Source organism: Ciconia boyciana, chromosome 2 (genome assembly GCF_034638445.1).
Source record: "Ciconia boyciana chromosome 2, ASM3463844v1, whole genome shotgun sequence".
Lineage (NCBI taxonomy): Eukaryota > Metazoa > Chordata > Aves > Ciconiiformes > Ciconiidae > Ciconia > Ciconia boyciana.
Window position 1 is genome coordinate 159763554 of NC_132935.1, and position 19954 is coordinate 159783507.

Consider the following 19954-nt stretch of genomic DNA (forward strand, 5'->3'; position numbering starts at 1 on the left):
CCCCCTTAGCCCCCGCCGCGGTTTCTTTCGCTCTTCCCCTTGCAGCGCTCCGCCCGCCGCCGCGGAAAGACCGCGCCCGGCCGCGCAGCCTGCGCCCCTCGCCCAGCGCGCTGTCCCCCCCCCCGCAAGACGGCTCTGCCTCGGGGTACACGCGCTCTTCCTCCTCCTCCTCCTCCTCCTCCTCCTCCTGGCCTCGGGGCAGCAGCCGGGCAGGGGCACCCAGCCCCGGGGCCTCCCGCACCCCTCCGGCTGGGGCAGGTCCTCCGGGAGCGGGGGTGGGTGGGGGGGAGAGGAGAGAAATCACCCCAAATCCCACTCCCTGGCACCCCAGCTCTGACATCGCCACGACTTTATTTCTTAATTTCTCCCCTAGATGTGTATTTTCACCACGGAGAAGACTTTTTTTTTTTTTTCGGACAAGGAAGGCTCCATCCGAAAACACATTTCCCTTTTTGTCTTGCCTATTAGTTATAATTTAACATAAAACGCCTGTTATAATTACTGATTATACAAGGGGTCCCTTGTTTTTGCAAGCTACTAACAGGATTATCTAACAAGTGCTAGATTTCAAATTAACCATAAACATGACATCGGGATTCATTTCGCTGCACTAGAAAGGAGGGAAGGAGTGGATTTGGGGATGGGGGACGGGGTGGTCCTGGGAGCCCTGTGCCCAGCATCGCTTCCCCCTTGCCCGAGCCAGGCACCCCGGGCAGAAACATTGCCCCTGCAGAGCCTGTGAAGGCATTATTATAATTATAGAAATATATATAAAAATTGAAAAAAATATATGAAACTATTCTAAAGTGCTGTCTCGGGGGGGTTTGGAGCAGCTTGATCCATCCTGGGGCAGAGCAGCAGCTCAGCCTCCTGCCCGCTGCCTTTGCCCGGCCATGGGAAATGGAGGGCTATAAAAAAATCTATTAGAGATGAGTTAATTAATGGTAATTGGAAAAGGGACGTCCCCTACGTAAAATCGTCTTTCTCCATAAAAGAGCATTTAAAAATAATCTGAGAAAAAAACCCCACAACACCATAATGAAGCTTTTGAGTAAAAGACCTTGTTCTTATTGCCGAGGGGAGGAGGGAGGAGGAAAGTCCCCCCAGCCCCAGCCCCGGCCTCGCTCCTGCCAAATCCCGGCGACGGGAGCAGCTCTCCTCGCACATTGCCTGGGCGAAGCCTCGTGGTCTGCGACGAAACCTGCCTGCCCGGCCACCCCTGGTTGCAGCCCCAGTTTTCCTTCTGCGTGGCAAATGGCTTTACGAGGGGAAGGGGGACCTGGAGGGGCTCAGCCCCGAGCGCAGGCTCCTGGGGATGCTGCTGCGGGGCTGGGGTCCCTGCCCTCCCTGCCGGCGGTGCCGCTCCTCCCCTCCTTTCCATCCTTCCACCAAAGCTTCAACTCTTCAGGCCTGGCGGAAAGTAAATCCTTTTAATGAGTCAAATAATTTTGGACACGAGAAATTTCCCCCCTCTCCTTTGTAATTAGAGCTGGCCGCGTGTCTAAAATGATCTGCTTTCCAGAGGGAAACAATAATTGAATTGTTGGGTGTCTCCCGAGCTTTGCAGGGCTCCGGGAAGGCTGCGAGGGAAGCTGAGCCATTCTCTTGTTAGCGTCTGCAATAAGAGAGAGACACCCTAGAATTCAATTACGCGGCTCCTCCAGGAACCATTATAATTATAACGTCAAGTTGTTTTTTAAAATTTCATAATTACGTTTTAGGATCCTTGCGTGGATGTTTGGGAACGTGTCTGCCCGGCCCCAGACCCCGTGCGCACCCTCCTTTCCTGCAGCCTCTTCCCTGCCCGTGCTTCGGCGGCATCCCACTCCCTGCACCCAAGGGTGCCCAGGGTGCCCGCCCTCTCCATCCCCGTCCCTGGCACCCATGCCACGGCCGCGCTGAGCCCCTCTCTGCTCCATGTTGCCGGCCATCTCTCCTGAGTGCCCTGCCACAGCGTCACGGCACATACTGTGAACGGGCTGGTGATACGTCCGTGTGTCAGATCTGTTCAACCCCTCCGATTTCTCTGCCTGCAAAATTGATTCCCACGCATGCCTATTCTAGAAGAAAATCGGGAAGAAGCAGATCGGAGTCACCAGTTGCTGACAATTTTGCATTCAGCTAGTTAGAAATAGGTGTGTCCAATGTTCTCCCTTCAGTGGCACCAGAGGGGTGAGATTTGGGGCATGCTGGGCAGTGCTGGGGGACCCTAGGAGTGGGGTACTCAATATCAGTGCTGCCTGTGCTCAGGTTGGCATCTTCACCTTCAAAAAGGCAAACATAAAATACTGAAAAACTCTCCCATTCCTTTTGCAGGTGGAAATTAAAAGCTCAGAAGGGCTTGATGTGCCACTGGTGATGCCTTGCAAGCTAGGGCTAGGAGCGGCATTGTATTTGGATGGTGGTTGAGCTGCTTTAGGCTCTATTCAGAAAAGCGGATCAGACTGCTCATTATTTTACATTTCTGCTGAAACGGGAGAGCTGTGACTCCTGTCTTGCTGCAGAGCCCTTGTTCAGTGCTTCTTCTCTCCCCTGCCCTCACCATGTGCCTGTTGCAGATGCACTGTGTCCTCCTGAACACATGCCCTGGGAAATCCCTGCCCAGGAACCGCCTGGCCGGGTACTCACCTGTGCAGACACCAACCCCAGGCTGATAGGTACCAGGGCTGGATGAAGATTTCTCGGCGGTACAAAGCTGTTTGAAGGTGTTTAGTGAAGGAGCTTCTTCTGCAAGGTAGGAAAGAGGAGACTGAGAGAAAGTGCAAAATGACAGAGGAGTGAGAAGACCAAACGGAGGAAAGGTGGAAGAATCACTAGCTGCTTCTCCAAAGAAATGGTGAGCAGAAAAGCTAAGCTCAGTCAGACACAGATAGAGCACAGGCATCGCAGCACAACCTGTTTTCCGGGTATATGCTAAAATCCCAGCATCCCACCATCACAGGGATCCATCGCATCCTGGTTTGGCTCTCCTTGATGGAGCTGAATGAAACCTGAGAACATTCCCGAGTTTCATCCAGCCCAGTTTCAAGTGTCGAAGTGGGGAGACAGTCTAGCTCAGACTGTGGTGCAGACGCTTTCCGCAGAGCTCCTTGCCAGGACCAGGTCTCCCCAGAGATGTGCATGGAGGAGTTTGCTGTACGTTGGCCATCCCATTTTTCTGTAGAGGGAGAAACTTGATCATGTCTTTAGCTCCCCATACCCAGCAAAGAGCCACAATGCACAGGGCCATGCACAGCAGGAGCAGGCAGGCCTGATGTTCTCCCCTGGCCATTGCCGAGGAGGTTAGACAGCCCCAGGTAGAGAAAGATATATACAAATGAATCCTGGTAAGCACTCATCAGCACCAAGACACAGGTGCCACCAGAATAACCTTGTTTTGATAGCGCATCTTGCACTCAGCTGCTCAAACCAACTTCTCCCGAGCTTGTATCCAGGTCCTGAGGAGGCTGGTGCACACCATTGGCTTTATGGACCCACATTGCTGTCCAACCAAGGTTCAGAAGATGAAGAGCGTGTCTTGGTCTTTGCAGGTCAGGGCCCCATGTAACAGTTGTGGCACTGGGATGGGAGAGCGGAGAGGAATACGCAATGACTGTGCTGATTTCAGACTGGGAATAGATTCACTTTTCATTCTCTCAGACAAGCAATTAGAGCCGTCTCCCCAAGCAGCTCCCACCCAGCAAGGAGTTCCAAAATATGAAAATTCTTCCCTTTCATATTATTTTCCAGATGTTCAGTCTTCACTTCCCTTTATTAATGCTTCTTTTGCCAGGGTGACTCATTTAACAATTAGCTTAGGCATAGGGTGTAGCAGCTGTTACAGATATTACCTGTGCCTCTAAGGCAAAGCTTCTTACTGTTGTTTTTTATCCATCTCTCCTTTCTTTCTAGGACTTTAATAATGTGTAAAAATATCTTTAAATTAATGGGAAGCTCTGATTGCTCAACCAGGTCAACAGATGGCTCATTTGGACCTGCCTTCAATTAGCAGGTGGAACATGCCCAAGGAGCAGGCAGGCAAATGCAGCTGTTCTTTCCCCAAGTCCCACTGCAGATCGGATGGGAAAGACTCATTCGCCGGTTCCTGTGTGAGGCTACTTGTTCTATCAACCTCGTAACTTTGCATTCAAACTTCCCTCACCCAGGTGCACCTTCCAAGAGATTGCTCCTTCTCATGACCATGAGCTGTGGGCATGATGATGCTGAAGTATCTGTGCGTTGTTGGCTTCGGGGTCTACTTCCAATGTTTGATTGTTGGGCAAAATCCTGAAACCCTGGTATTTCTCAGCTTAAACACTGATCAACATCTTTGGTTCACATATTAGTGGACATTGAGGGTGGGGTTCAAAACTTCAGCCTAGTGCCACCTGAGATGTCCCACATGGTCTGCGTGGCCTTCAGCTGCTGCTCTTGACTATGGGTCTTCTGTGCCCAAGCTATCAGCCCCATAGGGATGCCTTGAACACCCTGGGGTGTCTAAAATTATAGTAGATGTTTGTGTTTTGCAAATGGGTCCCACCAAGAGAATTACTGGTCCTCAGGTCATATCTTCAAGTCTGTATTCAGTAAGGACTCATTCATACCATGGTAGGACTCTCATCCCAGCAGCACTGCAAGCTGTTTGAGTAAAGATGAAGTAAAAACTAAGCAACGACGTCAGCATCTGGGCTGGTGACACCAAGTGCTTTCTTTGCATGAAAAGAAAAAACCTGATAAAAAACTAAGTAAAATCATCAGGACTGATTATCCTGTTAGATACCATTACTATCTTCTTCCACTTGCAGCTGATAACTCTTACTCCTGTGTGGCTCTATTCCTGATGCTTTTACTCACTTTTACTCAACTTGTTCCAAGATAGCCTTAGGCGAGGTGTTTGGGAGGTGACTTACGGGAGGTTTGGTAGGAGGATCACTCAACGGCTGACCTCCAGCCCTGAGCCATGACGGTGACTGCTGCACCCCTATGGCTGTTGCTCCCTGCTGCAAGCAGAACTCCAGACCTGAAGCTGTGTGTGATGCTCAGCGCATCTCCAGTCCCACTGACTTCACCTACGATACACCTCATGTCCCTTGGGTCTGAATCCTTTCTGGGATCAGGACTTCACTGACTGCACTGTCTGGGTGCATCAGTAAAGCAAGGAAGAATGTTTAAAAGCAAAGCTTGCAAAGAAGTTATTTGTTGCAGAGTTCTGCATGGAAATGAACGAGCTCTGCTGGTCTGGACAAGATCTCTGTTGCACAAGAGAGCCCTTGAAGTTTTGATTTCTTCCCTGGTTATTTTGCTAATGCTGGGTAAGTCAGCAGGGTGTGCATTCCTGGTGATTCTTCCTTACTTCACTCTCTGCATCTGTTAGCTTCACAGAGATTTCTGGGCTATGCTGTCTGATCCTTGCAGGGCAAAATTTGGAGTGGGCTTGCGCGATGCTGGCTGGGATGTGTTGCACCTCCTTCCTACACCAGCTCACTTGACCTCTTCCACCAGCCCAGCAGCAGCAAATTTCCTGGAGAAATCAGAGCCCGTTGCTCAGCCCACCAGCACAGCTCCACGCGGTGCCCAGGCTCCTACGCTACGGGGTCCTGGTGCAAGAGCTCAGCAGCACAGACCCCCACCAGAAGGACCCTCCACCAGCTGCACACCAGGAGTGATCAGGGATCGCAGACAAGTTTTCTTGCTTTTGGATGACATCAGGTTCAAATTATACCTAGCATTAAATTCAGCAGTAGCTTGTTTTTTGTAAAGCAGCAACAGTGCACTAGGTACTGGTATTAAAAAGTGAATGATGGCTTGTAGGTTTCAGAGTTAACACACAGCCTGAGGTATCCCGTCTCCAAGAGCTGCTGTTTGAAATTGCGGCAGTCTCCAGTACAACATGACAGCTACGTAGCTGGCATTGCAAAGCTGCTCTTCTGAGCCAGGGCAGAACAGGTGAGAAAAATTTGGGGTTTTTTCGTTTTGTGTTTTTTTTTTTTTTTTTTTTAAAAACCTTCAGTTCGTCTTCTGAAATGCAATTGTCAGAACAAGGCAGGATTCTGCAGAACAACCTGGCTCCCTGCTTGCTCCCCCAGGCACTGAGGTGGGGGATGCGGGTCCTTCCAGAAAGCTGACTTTTTTATTGTGGAAAGAGGTTCAGAGACAGGCAGGAAAAGAGGGGGGGAAAAAAAGCCTTGAACAAGCTGAGAGTGAAGTCCGAGAATGAAAAGGTCCAGACCGCGCAGCATGCAGACTACAGATCCAGCACAGGTCCCTGCTGCCTTTCAAGCCACTGTTGGGGTGGCATGGAGAAGGATGAAGTCTGAAGGGTGATGAAGCCAGTGTTGAGCCGGGAGGAGGCTCTTCAACCGAGAAGGGGCGTGAAGGAAGAAGAAAGTGATTAACCCTGGGCCAGGAAATAAAAGATTGTTGAGGGTGGCAAGTGAGCAAGGAGATAGTTAGTAAAAGCGATCAGGAATTTTTTTAAAAACCATTTTTTTTTTGCCAAAAAATGCTGATTTATCAAAACAAAAGATAATTCCTAAACCAACACAATCTTACGAATTTCTGTAATATGAAAAATAATGGGGAAAAAAGTTTGGAAATTGAAATTGCTCATCCCAATTTTATAAAAAAGCACGGTTTAGATTTTTGAATTGGTAAAACATTGTACTGTTAAACAACTTGGACCACTTTTCAGAGGTCAGAATCAAAACAATGCATTTCAAGATAGTAACAAGTGTTTCAGTTGACCCAAACTTCGTGCTCGGAGGTCTTGTCTTCATGCAAAAAAAATAAGGGTCTGGTCTTGTTGTTACTGCAGTCAGTGGCAGATCTCCCACAGTCACCTCTGACGGAAGACTTTTGTCATCACTGGAAGATGTGAACAGATAGTGCCGTGTTTGGGCAGTTGCCCTTACATACATGCCAGCCTGTAGCAACAAGAAGCAACGGGAATCCACAAAACCCCGCATCATGGCCCAGACTAATGGATTTCAAGTGACGAGCTGAGGAGCACCCTAACGTGTCCGGAAAAACCCAAACCTCAGGGACCTCTCTCAGTGATCTCAGCATCTCCTAATGACCTCTGTTTATAATGTAACATCTCCTTTGTGTCCAAGTCCAAGGTTTAGGAGTATTCCCCCACTCCCAAAGGGATCACAACCCCCTTGTTCAATCCTGAATGTCCCAGCAATTCTTTGGCGATGGGTAGGAAAGGCTGTAGGTACTGCTGGGCATGTTCCCAGTTGGCTGTGGGCCTTTCTGCATTGCAGGATAAAGTCCTCTCCAAGCTGTGGTTGTCCCGAGCCAGACTCTGCAATGCAGGAGCATGTGATTTTCTGTCTGGTGGTAAACTGGAGAGAAAGGGTGGAAAAAAACCCTTTCCTCTCCTCCATCCTCCCCAGCACAATGCAGGCCAGCTGTAATTCATTCTGTGATTATTACAGTTCTTGCTGTTTGAGCTACTCAGCTGCTTTTGACCAGATAGAAAACAAATAATCAACATCAGCACAAACAATACTCAATATCTATTGCTTTTGGGAAGAGGAAGCCTGGAGCATCCCTGGAGCAGCTACAGGAGCTGACCTCCCCTTCCAGCTCCAAGCCACACCAGGCTGGCCCAAGAGGTGCTCACCCGGCTGCCACAGGGCTGCGCTGGAGCCACTGACCAGCTACTGACCCGGTAGAAAATGATGTAGCCGTGTTTGATTTCTGTGCAGAAATGCCAATTTGTAACTGGTATTTTAATCTCTAGGAAACATAGCAATTGGTATAATCTCTGTAGCCCTTGTGTGATATTTAATGTAACAATATAATAGCACTCCAACTCCTTTATACACAGGCATGACTTACTATAATAGAGAAAACATGATTTGCAGCCGGAGAAAAACTCTACTGAGTAAAACTCATGTGAGCTCTGACCCTTTAGGACTTTTTGGGCAGTAATGCATTATTTATAGAAATTAACATACATACTTTGAATTCTGTCTTTGAAAGTTAACCAGACCAGGCCAGTAGCACCATCACAACCTACAAACCTCCTTATCACACAGACAGGCATGAGGACTGTGGTTTTCTTGCGTATAATTCACCTGTCCCCACTTGTAGCCCATGAAGACAGAACATCATCACTGCACAACAGGAGGATTTAAACGCAGGGGAAGGACTCCAAACTAGGTATGGGGCAACTCGTGGTCCTTCACTGCCCAGAGAAATCACCATCACCTATAGGTACCTTTCTTGACCTTTTAGCTGGAAGAACCTGTGATCACCCATACCTCTCACAGGTTTCCAAGACAGGCCCCTCCATGATCTCTTACATAAAGTATGCTTTGTTCAGTTAGTCCAGTGTGTAATGCTTTGTTCTCATGAATTTTGGAGCTACTCTGATGTGCAGTAAGGCAATTGAGACTTAATTTCATTATTCATCCCAATATGCTCCTGTTGTATTCAGAGAGCAGACTATGGGCCCTCCTGTGGCTAATTTAGCACCTGCAAATCCCCATGCTTAAAGCCAAAGGCTGAATAACCTACTAGAATGAATTTGCGGGAACTATGCACACGTCAAATCATCATTGTTGCTGGGAAGACTTGTTTTTTTTTTCCTTTAGAAACTTTGTACACACTTTCCTGTCTCAAAAGGAGACCATCATGTCCTAGTTCTCCAAGACCAGGCTGTATCCTGCATACTTTTGTTTTTGTAATATATACTTTTAATTCCTTTTGACAAAATCTGAGCAGAGTTTGAGGGAAAACAATGTACCTGGAGGATCTGGGCCATTCTCAGACTGGAGCTGTTAACAGCTACGTCCTCAGCTGCCACGGAGCACACACTGAAGTTAAGCAAGCACGGGCTATTTAAGCCAAAATAGTTAAGTTCCTAATGAAGCCTTCTTCACCTAAGCCAACAAACTCTGTACTGATATGAAGATTGACCAAAAAGCCATTCTACTGTTTCCACCACAAACATAGCAGCTTCCAGAAGTCTGAAATAAAATATTGAAGTGCAGTAAAATTGAAAACTTTGTCTAAATTTGCAAGATGCTATCTTCCCTAAATCAGATGATGCAAGTTTTAGAATTGCTTAACCTTACCAGCTGTGCTTACTCATTCTTACTGTTTGCACTCTTTAAGATGCTTCGGAGTTTAGTAGTCATTACTGCAGATAACCAAGCCTCAACAGGAATTTGCATGTTTACCCTGTCCCCTCCACATTTTGTTTCAAATTATGAATTTCAGTGTCTTGGAAGACAATGGTAGTAAGATTCTGTACCTTACGTCACATAACCATAACATACACTTATGCCGTGTTCTTGGCACAGTAGCAAGACTGTTTTTCTTCAGCTGTATAACCCAAGCTGGAAACCCCTCTAAAAGCTAATCTCTAAAGTCAGTTTAGGATTTTTTTTTTTTAAACTACTGAGTATGCATGACAATTTGCTATGCAACAGTAACAACTGTCCTTTTCAAGAAAGACTGCTGCATAATGCGAATACAGAGAATCCAAGGCAAACATGACTTGATCTTAAAACTTTAATAGTAAAAAAAGTGTAAAACCAAACACACCGCTGAAAACTTATCAGTAAGAATGAGAATTTAAGTGTTCAAATTCAGAATAGTGCAAATTTTCTTCACTCCCCTCCTGCCTCTTCCAAACTTAAATCACTTTGGTTAAGATACTCAGAAGTATTGGCAAAAAATGAACTTTTGACTTACATTTTTGGCTGCATTATTTCTAACATACAGATTTAGGTTCAGTCTTTACAAATAAATCTTAAATACTTCTCTATCAAACAGCTGTAGAGATCACTGTCACCTTTATTTACATCTGGTTTTATAACATTTTGAAAGTGGTTTCAAGATGATTACAAACTGCCTCCCCAGCAGGTAGCATACTTCTTAAAACAGCTGAGCTGATCCAGTCCTGATCTGAGGACCTAATTTCTTCAAGTAGTCCCATAAAATGTGATTATTTAGGTTTTAAACATTTGAGGAAGGATCTTATACCAATTAAATTACTCTTGATTTACACCAAAGCAAGATTAGAATTGGGGTCCGCTCTGTAATACAGACTTTGTGCTAAACTTTTCCTGCTACAAAAAAAAGCACAAGCAGCAGTTATAGCATTCCCTTAGAAGAGTGAAAACAGCCAGAACACTGCTACCTTGCCTCAACATCTTTTTTGATGGGTCAGTCTTTAACCGATGCCTCTAACTGTATCTGAAACCATGTAAGATTGGAAATGAACACAAAAAAAATGCATAATACAAAAAGGCAAATCCATAAAAGTTTACAAGTACACCATAACCACAAAACTGGAGTATTTCTAAAAATTTGGGTTCAATGAAAGATACAACAAAACTAGCTTTACTAGTTAAATAAATTATTGCTCCATTTGACTCCATGCAGCATTGAAATGAACTCAGAACCCTTTTCTCTTTAATCTCTCATAAGAAATGATCGATATTGAAGAGAACATGAGGCTCAGATTTACTGTACATTGCACTTCAACTTTAAGACCTAATACTTGCTATTTAGGTCTCCTGTGGTCTAAGCTATCAAATGAATACATTGTGCTCACCAGAACTAAGTATTAAGAAACACCAAATGTTTAATGTAGTGACATAAGCACTTTTTTTGTTTTAAGAAGGCAATCACAGATTGCAAGTTCTATAGGGTTGTGAAAAAACAAGTAGTGATCTCTTTCAGAAACTGAACTGAGAAAACAAGCTGTTTGCTATTCTTCACAGACAGTTTAAATCACATTTTATGCCCGCTTCTGTTTCCAATCATTTCAGTCAAAACCCTGACTCAAACAGAAACAAGATCAAGGACACCTCTAGGAAGAAACTGCAGATCCAAGGAGTTGGGGGCACATGTTCAATGGCCAAGCAATGGCCTGCAATGCACGTTTTTTCAGTGACACCAAACATTTAAGATACCCAAGACCTCCTTCAGTGAGATACTGAAGCATACATCTAATTAAGCAGGAGTATTCACACACACTTAAATTTCTTACTGAATTGGGGACAGAACTTGATTCTTGCAAATCTGACTGCAAGCTTCAGAAGTAATGAAATTTCCAGTCAGAATTTCACTTAATGCAGCATTACAAGGGCATGATTCCTTCATAAGACTCCTAAAAGCATTACTGCAATGCCTTTAATCTGTTTCAATCACTCTTATTTTTAAATAACCCTATTTTTTTAAAGATTTGGATAAATACTATTCCTATTAAACCATACTTCATCATTGTTAAGCACCATCGATCTACTTCCTTTGGGCACTGATACAAGAGCTTGTAATTAAATTTCAGTTTCAAGGCTTTAAAATACGGCAGCTGCTTCAATAACTTACATTGGAATCTAATACTTGGAAAACTGCCACTTAGCCTGAACAGTTGTACGCAACTTGGTGTTAAACTCTTCCAGAGAACAGCCATAAGCAAATGCTTATGCAGTAAATCAGGGTAAGATTTCAAGATAAGCAGTTAATTTCACTTGGCTATTCTAAGAGTGGATTAATATTTTTTCCACAAGTCATTTGTGCAGTGAGCCCATAAAGAGATTATTTTCTCTAAATAATCTTCAATTTAGAACAGGAACACATCTTCGTAATGTTGCTTTCACACTGGCACTGTCCTCTCTTCTTCAAAGATTTAGTCATTGTGTGGTTTCTCTGGAATACCCTATGGATAAAAAAACCAAACATGTGTTATATTTTAATGCCATCTGATAAGTGACTACATTATGCAATATTCGCAATGATTAAATAGTCAACTAGCTTCAGTTAGGCTGACAATGACCTACCAGACATGGCTTCTTATAAAAAGCTCAACAAGGACGTGCTCCTTAACTGTGGACAAAAAAGTCACTATGGGTCTGTGCTGACTCAATTAGTGCATCTGCTAAATCCTACCAATCACACTGCTTTTTAGAAGACTGTTAGCTTTCCTCCCTATTTCAGTTTATTTCTTAGCAGAAGGTACGCAGTGCTTCACTTAATGGGCATTAATTCAGGGTTTTTTAACAGCCATCTTTCAAACCATCTTCAAGAGTAAGTTACTTTATTTTCCAATCAAAGCCTGGTATCAGATAGACTTACTCATTTCCTCCTAAGTCCCTTTTCCAGTATGAAACCCTACAGTATGTCAGTGTAAGAAATTTAACCAACATTTCTTTAAAACAAAGCTTGCAATATGTTCTTCTCATTCTAGAGCCAAAATGCCAATGTATTTCCCAGTACTGAATGTGTTCATAGTACTGCAGCTTCAAGCAGTACCAAACAATATATATTTGTGAGGTCCAAGTTCTGAATACCACCCTAGTTTGGCAGATGTTGAGAATGATGGTTACAACTCAAAATGAAGTGTTGCCATCCATTTAACCCAGCTGATGAGCACTGACTGAGCAACTTTAGGTGTCATAATGAGCAGTGAGAGCTGATGGTGGCAGCAGCACCTTCACCTTTTCTTTTGAAATCACGCCATTAAAGAAAACATTGGATTTCATCCTCAAGCTGATAGCAACAAAAAAACCCAAACAACCCCAACAAACAAAACCAAAGCCCCTCTGCTAACAGCAGGTTTGCTTAAAGGTAACACTGTACTTGGCTACTGCATGTAAGCTCCCTTGAAATCCAGTGACTGAAAAGCAGCAAGCACCTCCCAGCTAACGTTTCTCAGGATGGGAGGGGATCTCTCAGGGACACTTCTCATTCCACTTCCAATTTCTTTTCTAACTGCAAAAGCTAGGCAGGGGCTGAGGAAGAACCAAGGCAACTCCACTAGAGTATTTTCCACAGGTGCCACCTTCTACTCTAGACATGCCCAGAAAGCATCTTCTGTTTGATCTGCAGCTGCCACATGCAGCCAAACAGCTCAGGGACTACAGGAGAATATAGCTACAAAAATAACTGGTTTATTCAGGTTTAATTTAAAAAATGTGATATTCCACCTTCTTGCCACATTCACAATGGCTGACAAAACAGACATGCTTTTGGGTCATCTCTATAGAAAAAAAGACCTAGTAGACTGAATGCTACCATTCTGTTTTAGAAGTGGAATTCTTTGAATTTCAAGCCCTGAATGCTTCACAGTGACTTGCAGAAGTGTTCCTATGAAAGTGTTGGGCTTCTCCAAGTTTTTCCAGACTAAGTAATGGTAATGTAAAACACATGAGAAGATCCTTCTAGATAACCAGAATAGAAATGCTTTGCCTTACCAACTTCCCTCTTTCTTTGTAAGGAAAATTACAAGATTGACAGGAGTTGCAGGCAGGACCCAGTCTGATTTTAACTACATTCAGGTGAAAAGAAGTCAAAGGAAAAAAGAAAGTCTTATGTGTGTAAATTTATTTTAACTCTTCCTTCTTTAAGGCTCCCTTCCTTTGCTTTCTAACATAAGAAGCATAGCAACTGGAAGTACTGCATATGCCAATGTGAAATCTAGAACTGTAGCATGTAACTGACTATAATTTTATTCTGAGACTCTGCTTGCAATAGCAAAGCTTAAATAAAACTATAGTAATATATCTTTTTCATGTGATGTGAGTGGCAAATTTAAAAAGAGAAATTATACCCTCTCTTCCCCCCATACATGTAGTCCTAAGAAAAGACATATGCAGATAGTACACATCACTGGGATTTGAAGGGGCAGTAGTGAGCTTGTATTTTAAAGAACCTCAGAGCAAACCAAAATTGCCTGTGAAGTTAAGATTGTGACCATGGTCCCAGGAAATCTGTACTTTGGTATCAAGTCAGCATGAAAGAAAAACCTCAAGAACAGGAGTAGATTTGCCCCCATGCTTTTTTTTTTTTTAAACAGCCTTTTCTACAAGAGGTTACTGTTAATTTAGTGTAACTGAGAATCAGTACTAAAGAAATTGATCTTTAATGTTAGCCAGTGGTGGTCAAGCAACGTGGCTCTCTTCCCCAGCTTGTCTGCAAGCTTGTCCATCTGCAGCATCAGGTTCAGACTATGCACATTAGAAGTATATGAGCATCCACCCACTGGGTTAAGAAAGGCTAGGCAGAAGAGACAGAAAGCCTGCTCCAGGAAAGACAGCTAGCTTTAGACTAATCTTTTTACCCATTTGTGGTTCAGTCCCAAAAAGCAGCTCTCTCCCTTACTAAACAGTTCAGAAACTAATATTTCAGGAACTCCCAAGTCTACAAATGCCCTTCCTTCAGTAAAAATTAAAGGCACCTAAACCACAGCAGCCTTAGAGAAGTTAAATACTTGAAGGATGTTTTCCCTTCCTACAAGGAAATAATTACTTAAGAACCTAACAAGTGAGAGAGTAATTTACACTACATTACTCCATATATGGAGTGATACTTGAACAACATCTTAAGTGACCAGAAAGAGCATGTTTGATTCTGGAGTGGTGGAATTTAATGCTATACAGGGACATTTCCTTTCATCTACATAACAAAAATGCTTTACTGCATAAATAATTAGAGAAAGCCCACCGTGTCTCAGTTTTTTAGCTACCTTTGATGTTAATTCAAAGTACTGACAGAGCAGGAGTGACTAAGATTCTCATCAGAAGTGGCATACTGATTCCAGTCTTTAGGCTGCTGGTGGAAAAAGCTAAACACAGAAGATACTCAAGCACTTACTAAGACAATTCCCACTCTACTGGCAGCACAGGTTTTACAATTACATTTCAACTCTTGGGAAGGTATCTCTGTCAATTTGTGAGTCATAACCTTAAAGGCATAGTTTGTTCTTGGACTAACAACAATAGAAAGTATTTGGATTGTTAAAGGAAATGCTAATTATACAGTAATTACCATAGCCAGTTGGCGTCCTATGTTTCCTACAGTCACACCTCCTGAGAAAAATATACATGGAAGCCAAGAACGGATGTAAAGAAAATCTGGGGATGTATACCTAGTAAACAAAAGGAAATAAGTTAGAGACAAGCTATTATCATCGCTTTACATACTGCTAACAAGATGCTACAGAATTCTCTTCCTGGGCCCAAACAAAAAGCCAGTAACATAGGAGAAGAAATAGGGAGAACAAATTAAGTCTGTTGACTTCATAAGCTTCTAAAACCCAATGTCCTAGCCAGCAAAGTTTAGAAATCTTGCTCCTGAGAGCCAGTTAATGATATACCAAGCCAGGAGAAGCTCAGTTTACTGAGCTGTTACCATTTCAACATACTTCCCAATTTGTCTGCTCCCCACCCTCCATCCCCAGTTCTCAATCTGATCATTTGGAAGAACTGGACAATTAGCTGCCCTGGACAAAAAAAGTCTTCTTGTAAGAACATGCCAAATATGGTAATAATTAACTTCCAGTGCATGCGCACCCGTTTTTAGTTAAGACAGAGAGTTGAAACAGTATTTTAAAAGCATAACTTACTGATAAACACCATTATATACAAGAAACTGGGTTATCAGAGTTGCTACAAAGGCTATTGTAATTCCAAGTCCGAGACCACTTCTTGAACGATCAAATGTCCACCAAAGACCCAGTGATAAGGCTGCTAGAGTCAGGGACAGCTGGATGTTGTTTGCAAAATCTAGTTTCTGGAAAGAGATGTTAAGGACAATCCTTTTAAGTCTGCAGACATCCTGCTGCTGACACTGAACCAGGGAGAACTCAAACTGAAAGTGAGCATGATTCTGTATCTCTAAATACAATACATTAAGGATCTGGTTTTCAGGCCTGCCGAGCAATCATAGCTCTTGCAGACTTTGACTGGGGTGTGAGTGCAAAGGCAACATCAATTTTTGTCACACTGAGCATCTAAAGAATATACTATATTGTAATACATTTAACTTCTATGGATTTTTGTCTCATGTAACCCAGTTATCCCTGCCAATTTAGGTTTTCTGCTCAAACCATCACTATTCAAGACAAAGAACACTCTTACTGAACAATTCAGTGTACCTCAGTAGTTAATTGTGTTAAGTATTAGATGTAGACAACACACAGATTAAAATAACACAACTTATATTGTTATACTTGCAGTTAAACCAGACATGCTATGATGTCTATCCCCCCCCCTTCCCAGAACCCCCCCCAACTACTTTTAAGTGAACTGTGTTATTTATCTTAAAGTAGTAGACTGCAGTGTACTGGAGGTCTCACAGAAGTTTGTCTCTGACAGCAGCACCATCCTTACCTTTGTAATTCTCCCAGACGTGAATGGGAGAGACTGTTTCATGACAACAGCCTAAGCACATCGAGCAACAATGTAAACTAATTCAAGGATACAGCACTTGCATGATTAATGCCAACAAAAACTGCTATACATCGCATTACGCTGGCCCACTCTCTCTTGAATTTGTGTGGTTCCCCAAGGTGGCTGTCAATGCAGGGATACAGCAGGCCAACGACAGCTGCAAGAGAAGTAACACTACTTGTACTAACCATATACAATGATTACTTCAATATTACTAAATATTAGTTTGGCAAGTAAGTGCTTGACAAAGTAGTGAGGTGCTTATCACGCTACTGTAAGCCTGATGAAAAGAATTATTACCCCTCCCCCTTTAGAAAAGAAAAAAAACCTGCTCTAACAAGCAATACTCTGTTTGAATCTTTAAAGCAGAGATATATATTGAGATGTTAAGGTATCTGACTTCAAGCTCCTTTTCTCCCTTGAGCATATCATTTGACATCCTGAGCAGATGCTTGCTTTGTACCAATAAATAACAAAGCATAATAAAAAGCTTAATTACAGTGAGGAATGGAATATGCGTTTATTGCTCATGTGCAGGGCAGACAGTTTTATGAACTTTACTCATGAGCTGTGAATCAGGCCCTGAATTAAACATTTGCCTGGACTGAAAAGTTTCTTGGCAGAGCTGCTTTCCTTCCTTCTGCTGGGCTGCAAGTCAGCCTATGCTGCCATCCAGATCAGATGAATTTTTATACCAAAGCAGAGCTGAACTTAAAGAAGCACCTGCCACCAGTCATATTTAAGTCAGGGAGAAATAACTACTCATACTATTAACCAGATAAAGTTTTTATCCTCATATAGCATTTTCTCATCCTTATCAGGCTGCAAATTGGTTACAGAAGAAAAACATAGGCTAGTGTTAGCTCAGTTGCTAGCACAAACACCAGATGAATTTCATTCTTCTAAGCCTTGCAGCTCCACGTGTTGTCACCAATGCCAGGGTTAGACACGCTGCTTTAACTGTAGGTAACATGTACATTTGTTTCCTTTCCTATCCTTCCCCCCCCCCCCCTTAAATCACTTCTACGTTAAGAAGGCTACAAGACATACCACTAAGAAAAACATGTGATCTGATGCTGAAACAGTTTCATTATTCTGATGCCAGTTACCAGGACTTTTACCTTACGATAACAGCTGAATGCCAAAGTTTAAATCCAACTGTGACAGGACTATGAGAACTCTCATTGGAGCATATCTTGTGGCAATCTTTTTACTACGCAGTTTATCATTCATTCAAGTTTATGGTTTACTATTCATACTCCCTTACTGTGAAGTACAAATAGAACATGACAGTATCACTGCATTAAAAAAAAACACATGGAAGAGTTGTTTAAAGTACTTTCAACGCAAATTTAAAAAGCTGACAGCGAGTTTATTTCCTGAGACTTACCGCCTTTTTCATGCCCCAACCCTTCATCAAGGCCTCATTTTCTTTTGACAAGGACAGGAGGGAGTAGAGCACCGGGAAGTGCCGGCTGCTGCGCCCACCGCACCGCGGCCCGGGCGTTCTGGGGTATTTCGCGCTGCGGTGCGGGCAGCGGTGCGGGCAGCGGGCGCCGCCGCACGTGACTTCCTTGTTTTCGGCCCAGCCCGTGGCCAGTTCGCGCCGGCAGCCAATGGCGAGCGCCGCCCGCCACTCACCAGTTCGCCGGCAGCCAATGGGCGGCGAGGGGCGGTGGCGCGCGGCGGCAGCGCTCCGCGGCGCGGCCCCACCGCACCCACTCGCGTCCCGCCGTGGGGCGGAGGGGAATCCCGCACTGAACTCACACTGTCACTGAGACACGGCGGCGGCTGCGTGGGAAGCACGTGTTTCCACGCTCACCTCCGCGTCACGGCGCTGGAGCTGCTCACTGGCGCTTCCAGGCCGCGCCGCTTTGCGGGAAAAAGACACTTTACCCACAATCAGAGTGCGCCAGCTCAAAAAAAGCCTTTGGCACGCGGGAAATGCGTGGGTGTCCCCTGCGTGTGGATAAAGCTGGAGTGGGCGTGCATCCTTCCAAAAGCCAGAGTTCACATCACTTACTCCAGGCGATGGAAGCGTGAAACTCCTGCACGCAGAGGTCACAAATTCAGCCCCACCCCCTCTCCTCCCCACGGGAGGATGGGGGGATAAAAAAAAAAAATAAAATCACTCGTGGAGGTCAGCAACTCACCTGCTGCTGTCCCGCAGCACGGGGGCACCCACCAGGCGGAGAAGAAGAGAGTGGAAATGACTTCGTCAGGGAACAGAGTCACATTTCTCTGGATCTGCAGCAAGTTCAGCACCAGGGCCATGAAAGCACCGACGACGAAGAGGACCACGCTCCGCTGCACCAGGTGCTGACTCAAGTTCAAGGTGCTGCTGCTGCTGCTGGTGCTGCCGGCACTGGAGGTGCTGGGGCTGCGTGCTCCGTGACCCACCAACGTCAGCGAGGGGCTGGAGACGGAGGAGCTCAGCATTTCCCCCACCTTGGCGGCCAGCCCGGCAGCCGTGTCCCCCAGCTGGGGTTTGTGCCTTCCCCTGGCAGTGCAGGAACAGCTCCAGGCGCAGTTCTCCAACCTGGGCATTGGCTTCACCGGGGTCCTGAAACACACACACGCACAGGGACAGCCTGTTAAAGCCCCCAACGACGGCTCAGGTCGGCCCCTTACACACCACTGACACGCACCGCCGCCTCCTCCTCCAGCAGCAGCATCCAGGCTCCAGAGGCACCGGGCGGACGGCTCGGAGCCCGACGGGCCGGGGGCGAAGGTAGGAGCCCCGCAGGAGCGGGGTGACCTGACCCACCCGAGCAGCCACAGGGCCAGGGGCTGCGCTGCCTCAGCCCGGCAGCGGCGGGGTCCCCGGCCCCAGTGCCCGAGAGGCTCGGGGGACACGAACAGGGACCCCCTCCCCCGGCCGCGGCTCCTGTCAGACCCGCGCTGCCCCCTCTCCCTCGCGGACTGGGTTCGCCTCCCGGCTCGGGCGCGTAAAACCGCCCCCCCTCCCCAGCCCTCTCCCCGCCGGGCACCGGGGGCGCGGGTCTCCCCGCCCTCTCACCTCAGGGGACTGCGCCCGCTGACTCCCGCCGCCGCCGCCGCCGCCTCGGCCCGTGAGGGAGGGCGAACGGCCGCCGCTCTGCCGCCTCCCTCCCGGCTCGCCGCCGGCGGCCCACGCCCCGTGTAAGGTTTATAAGCCCTCAGCCGCGGGTGTCACGTTACCCGCCGCCGACCTACCCGCGGCCGCAGGCAGCGACGGGCCCGCCGCTGCGCTCCGCCACCCCTCCCCTCCCCTCGGGCCGGGCCGCGCCGGGCGGAGCGGGGCGGGGCGGGGCCGGGCGCGAGCGCCGAGCGCGGGAGCCGCCGCGCCAGCCCGGGCGCCCGCGTCCAGTCGGGTGAGGCGCCGCAGCCAATCCCGGCCGGGCGGCTGATATGACGTGCCGGACACACCACCCGCCTTCCCCCCGCCCGCCCCGCGGCCGGCGGCGGCAGGACCGCGCGGCGCCGCCGGCCCGCCCCTCTCCGCGCCCCCTCCCGCCCCCCGCGCCGGGCCGCGGCCAATGGCGGGCGGGGCGGGAGCGCGCGGAGGGCGCGCGGCGCCTCGGGGCGGGAGGGCGGGGCGAGGGGGCACGCGAGGCGCCCGGGGCGCTGCCCCGCCAACGGCTGTAACCGCCCGCTGAGGGGGAGCCCTGAGGAGAGCGCGGCGGCGGCGGTGCTGATACCGATGATGGTGGTGGAGATACGGGGGGTGGTGGGGGTGAAGGTGGCGGTGGCCTCCGCAGCCCAGCCCTCGCCTGCTCTCGCCCGGCCCGCCACGTTGGTTTGCC

At 46.7% G+C, this 19954-nt stretch overlaps 1 protein-coding gene across 2 annotated transcripts; it reads right to left on the minus strand.

Annotated features, from left to right (window-relative positions):
- Positions 1-9771: 9771 nt before the first annotated feature.
- INSIG1 (insulin induced gene 1) lies at positions 9772-19482 on the minus strand. Of its 2 annotated transcripts, none has more exons than XM_072854720.1 (6): positions 19365-19482; positions 18323-18732; positions 16202-16326; positions 15344-15510; positions 14767-14866; positions 9772-11659 (listed from the first exon to the last, which is right to left on the minus strand). In XM_072854720.1, the coding sequence occupies exons 2-6, from the start codon at positions 18714-18716 to the stop codon at positions 11630-11632; spliced, it is 816 nt and encodes a 271-aa protein (XP_072710821.1). In that variant the 5' UTR covers positions 18717-18732; positions 19365-19482; the 3' UTR covers positions 9772-11629. The 2 variants fall into 2 exon arrangements, with proteins under 2 accessions (XP_072710821.1, XP_072710820.1); XM_072854719.1 differs by having other exon boundaries at positions 19189-19480.
- Positions 19483-19954: the final 472 nt, after the last annotated feature.

Coding starts and splice junctions, on each gene's coding strand:
- INSIG1 (XM_072854720.1), bottom strand. CDS start 18,716: ATGCCCAGGTTGGAGAACTGCGCCTGGAGCTGTTCCTGCACTGCCAGG. Junction 15,511..16,201: donor GCATTAATCATGCAAGTGCT/GTATCCTTGAAT, acceptor ATCTCTTTCCAG/AAACTAGATTTTGCAAACAA. Junction 11,660..14,766: donor TAGGACGCCAACTGGCTATG/GTAATTACTGTA, acceptor TTTTATCCATAG/GGTATTCCAGAGAAACCACA.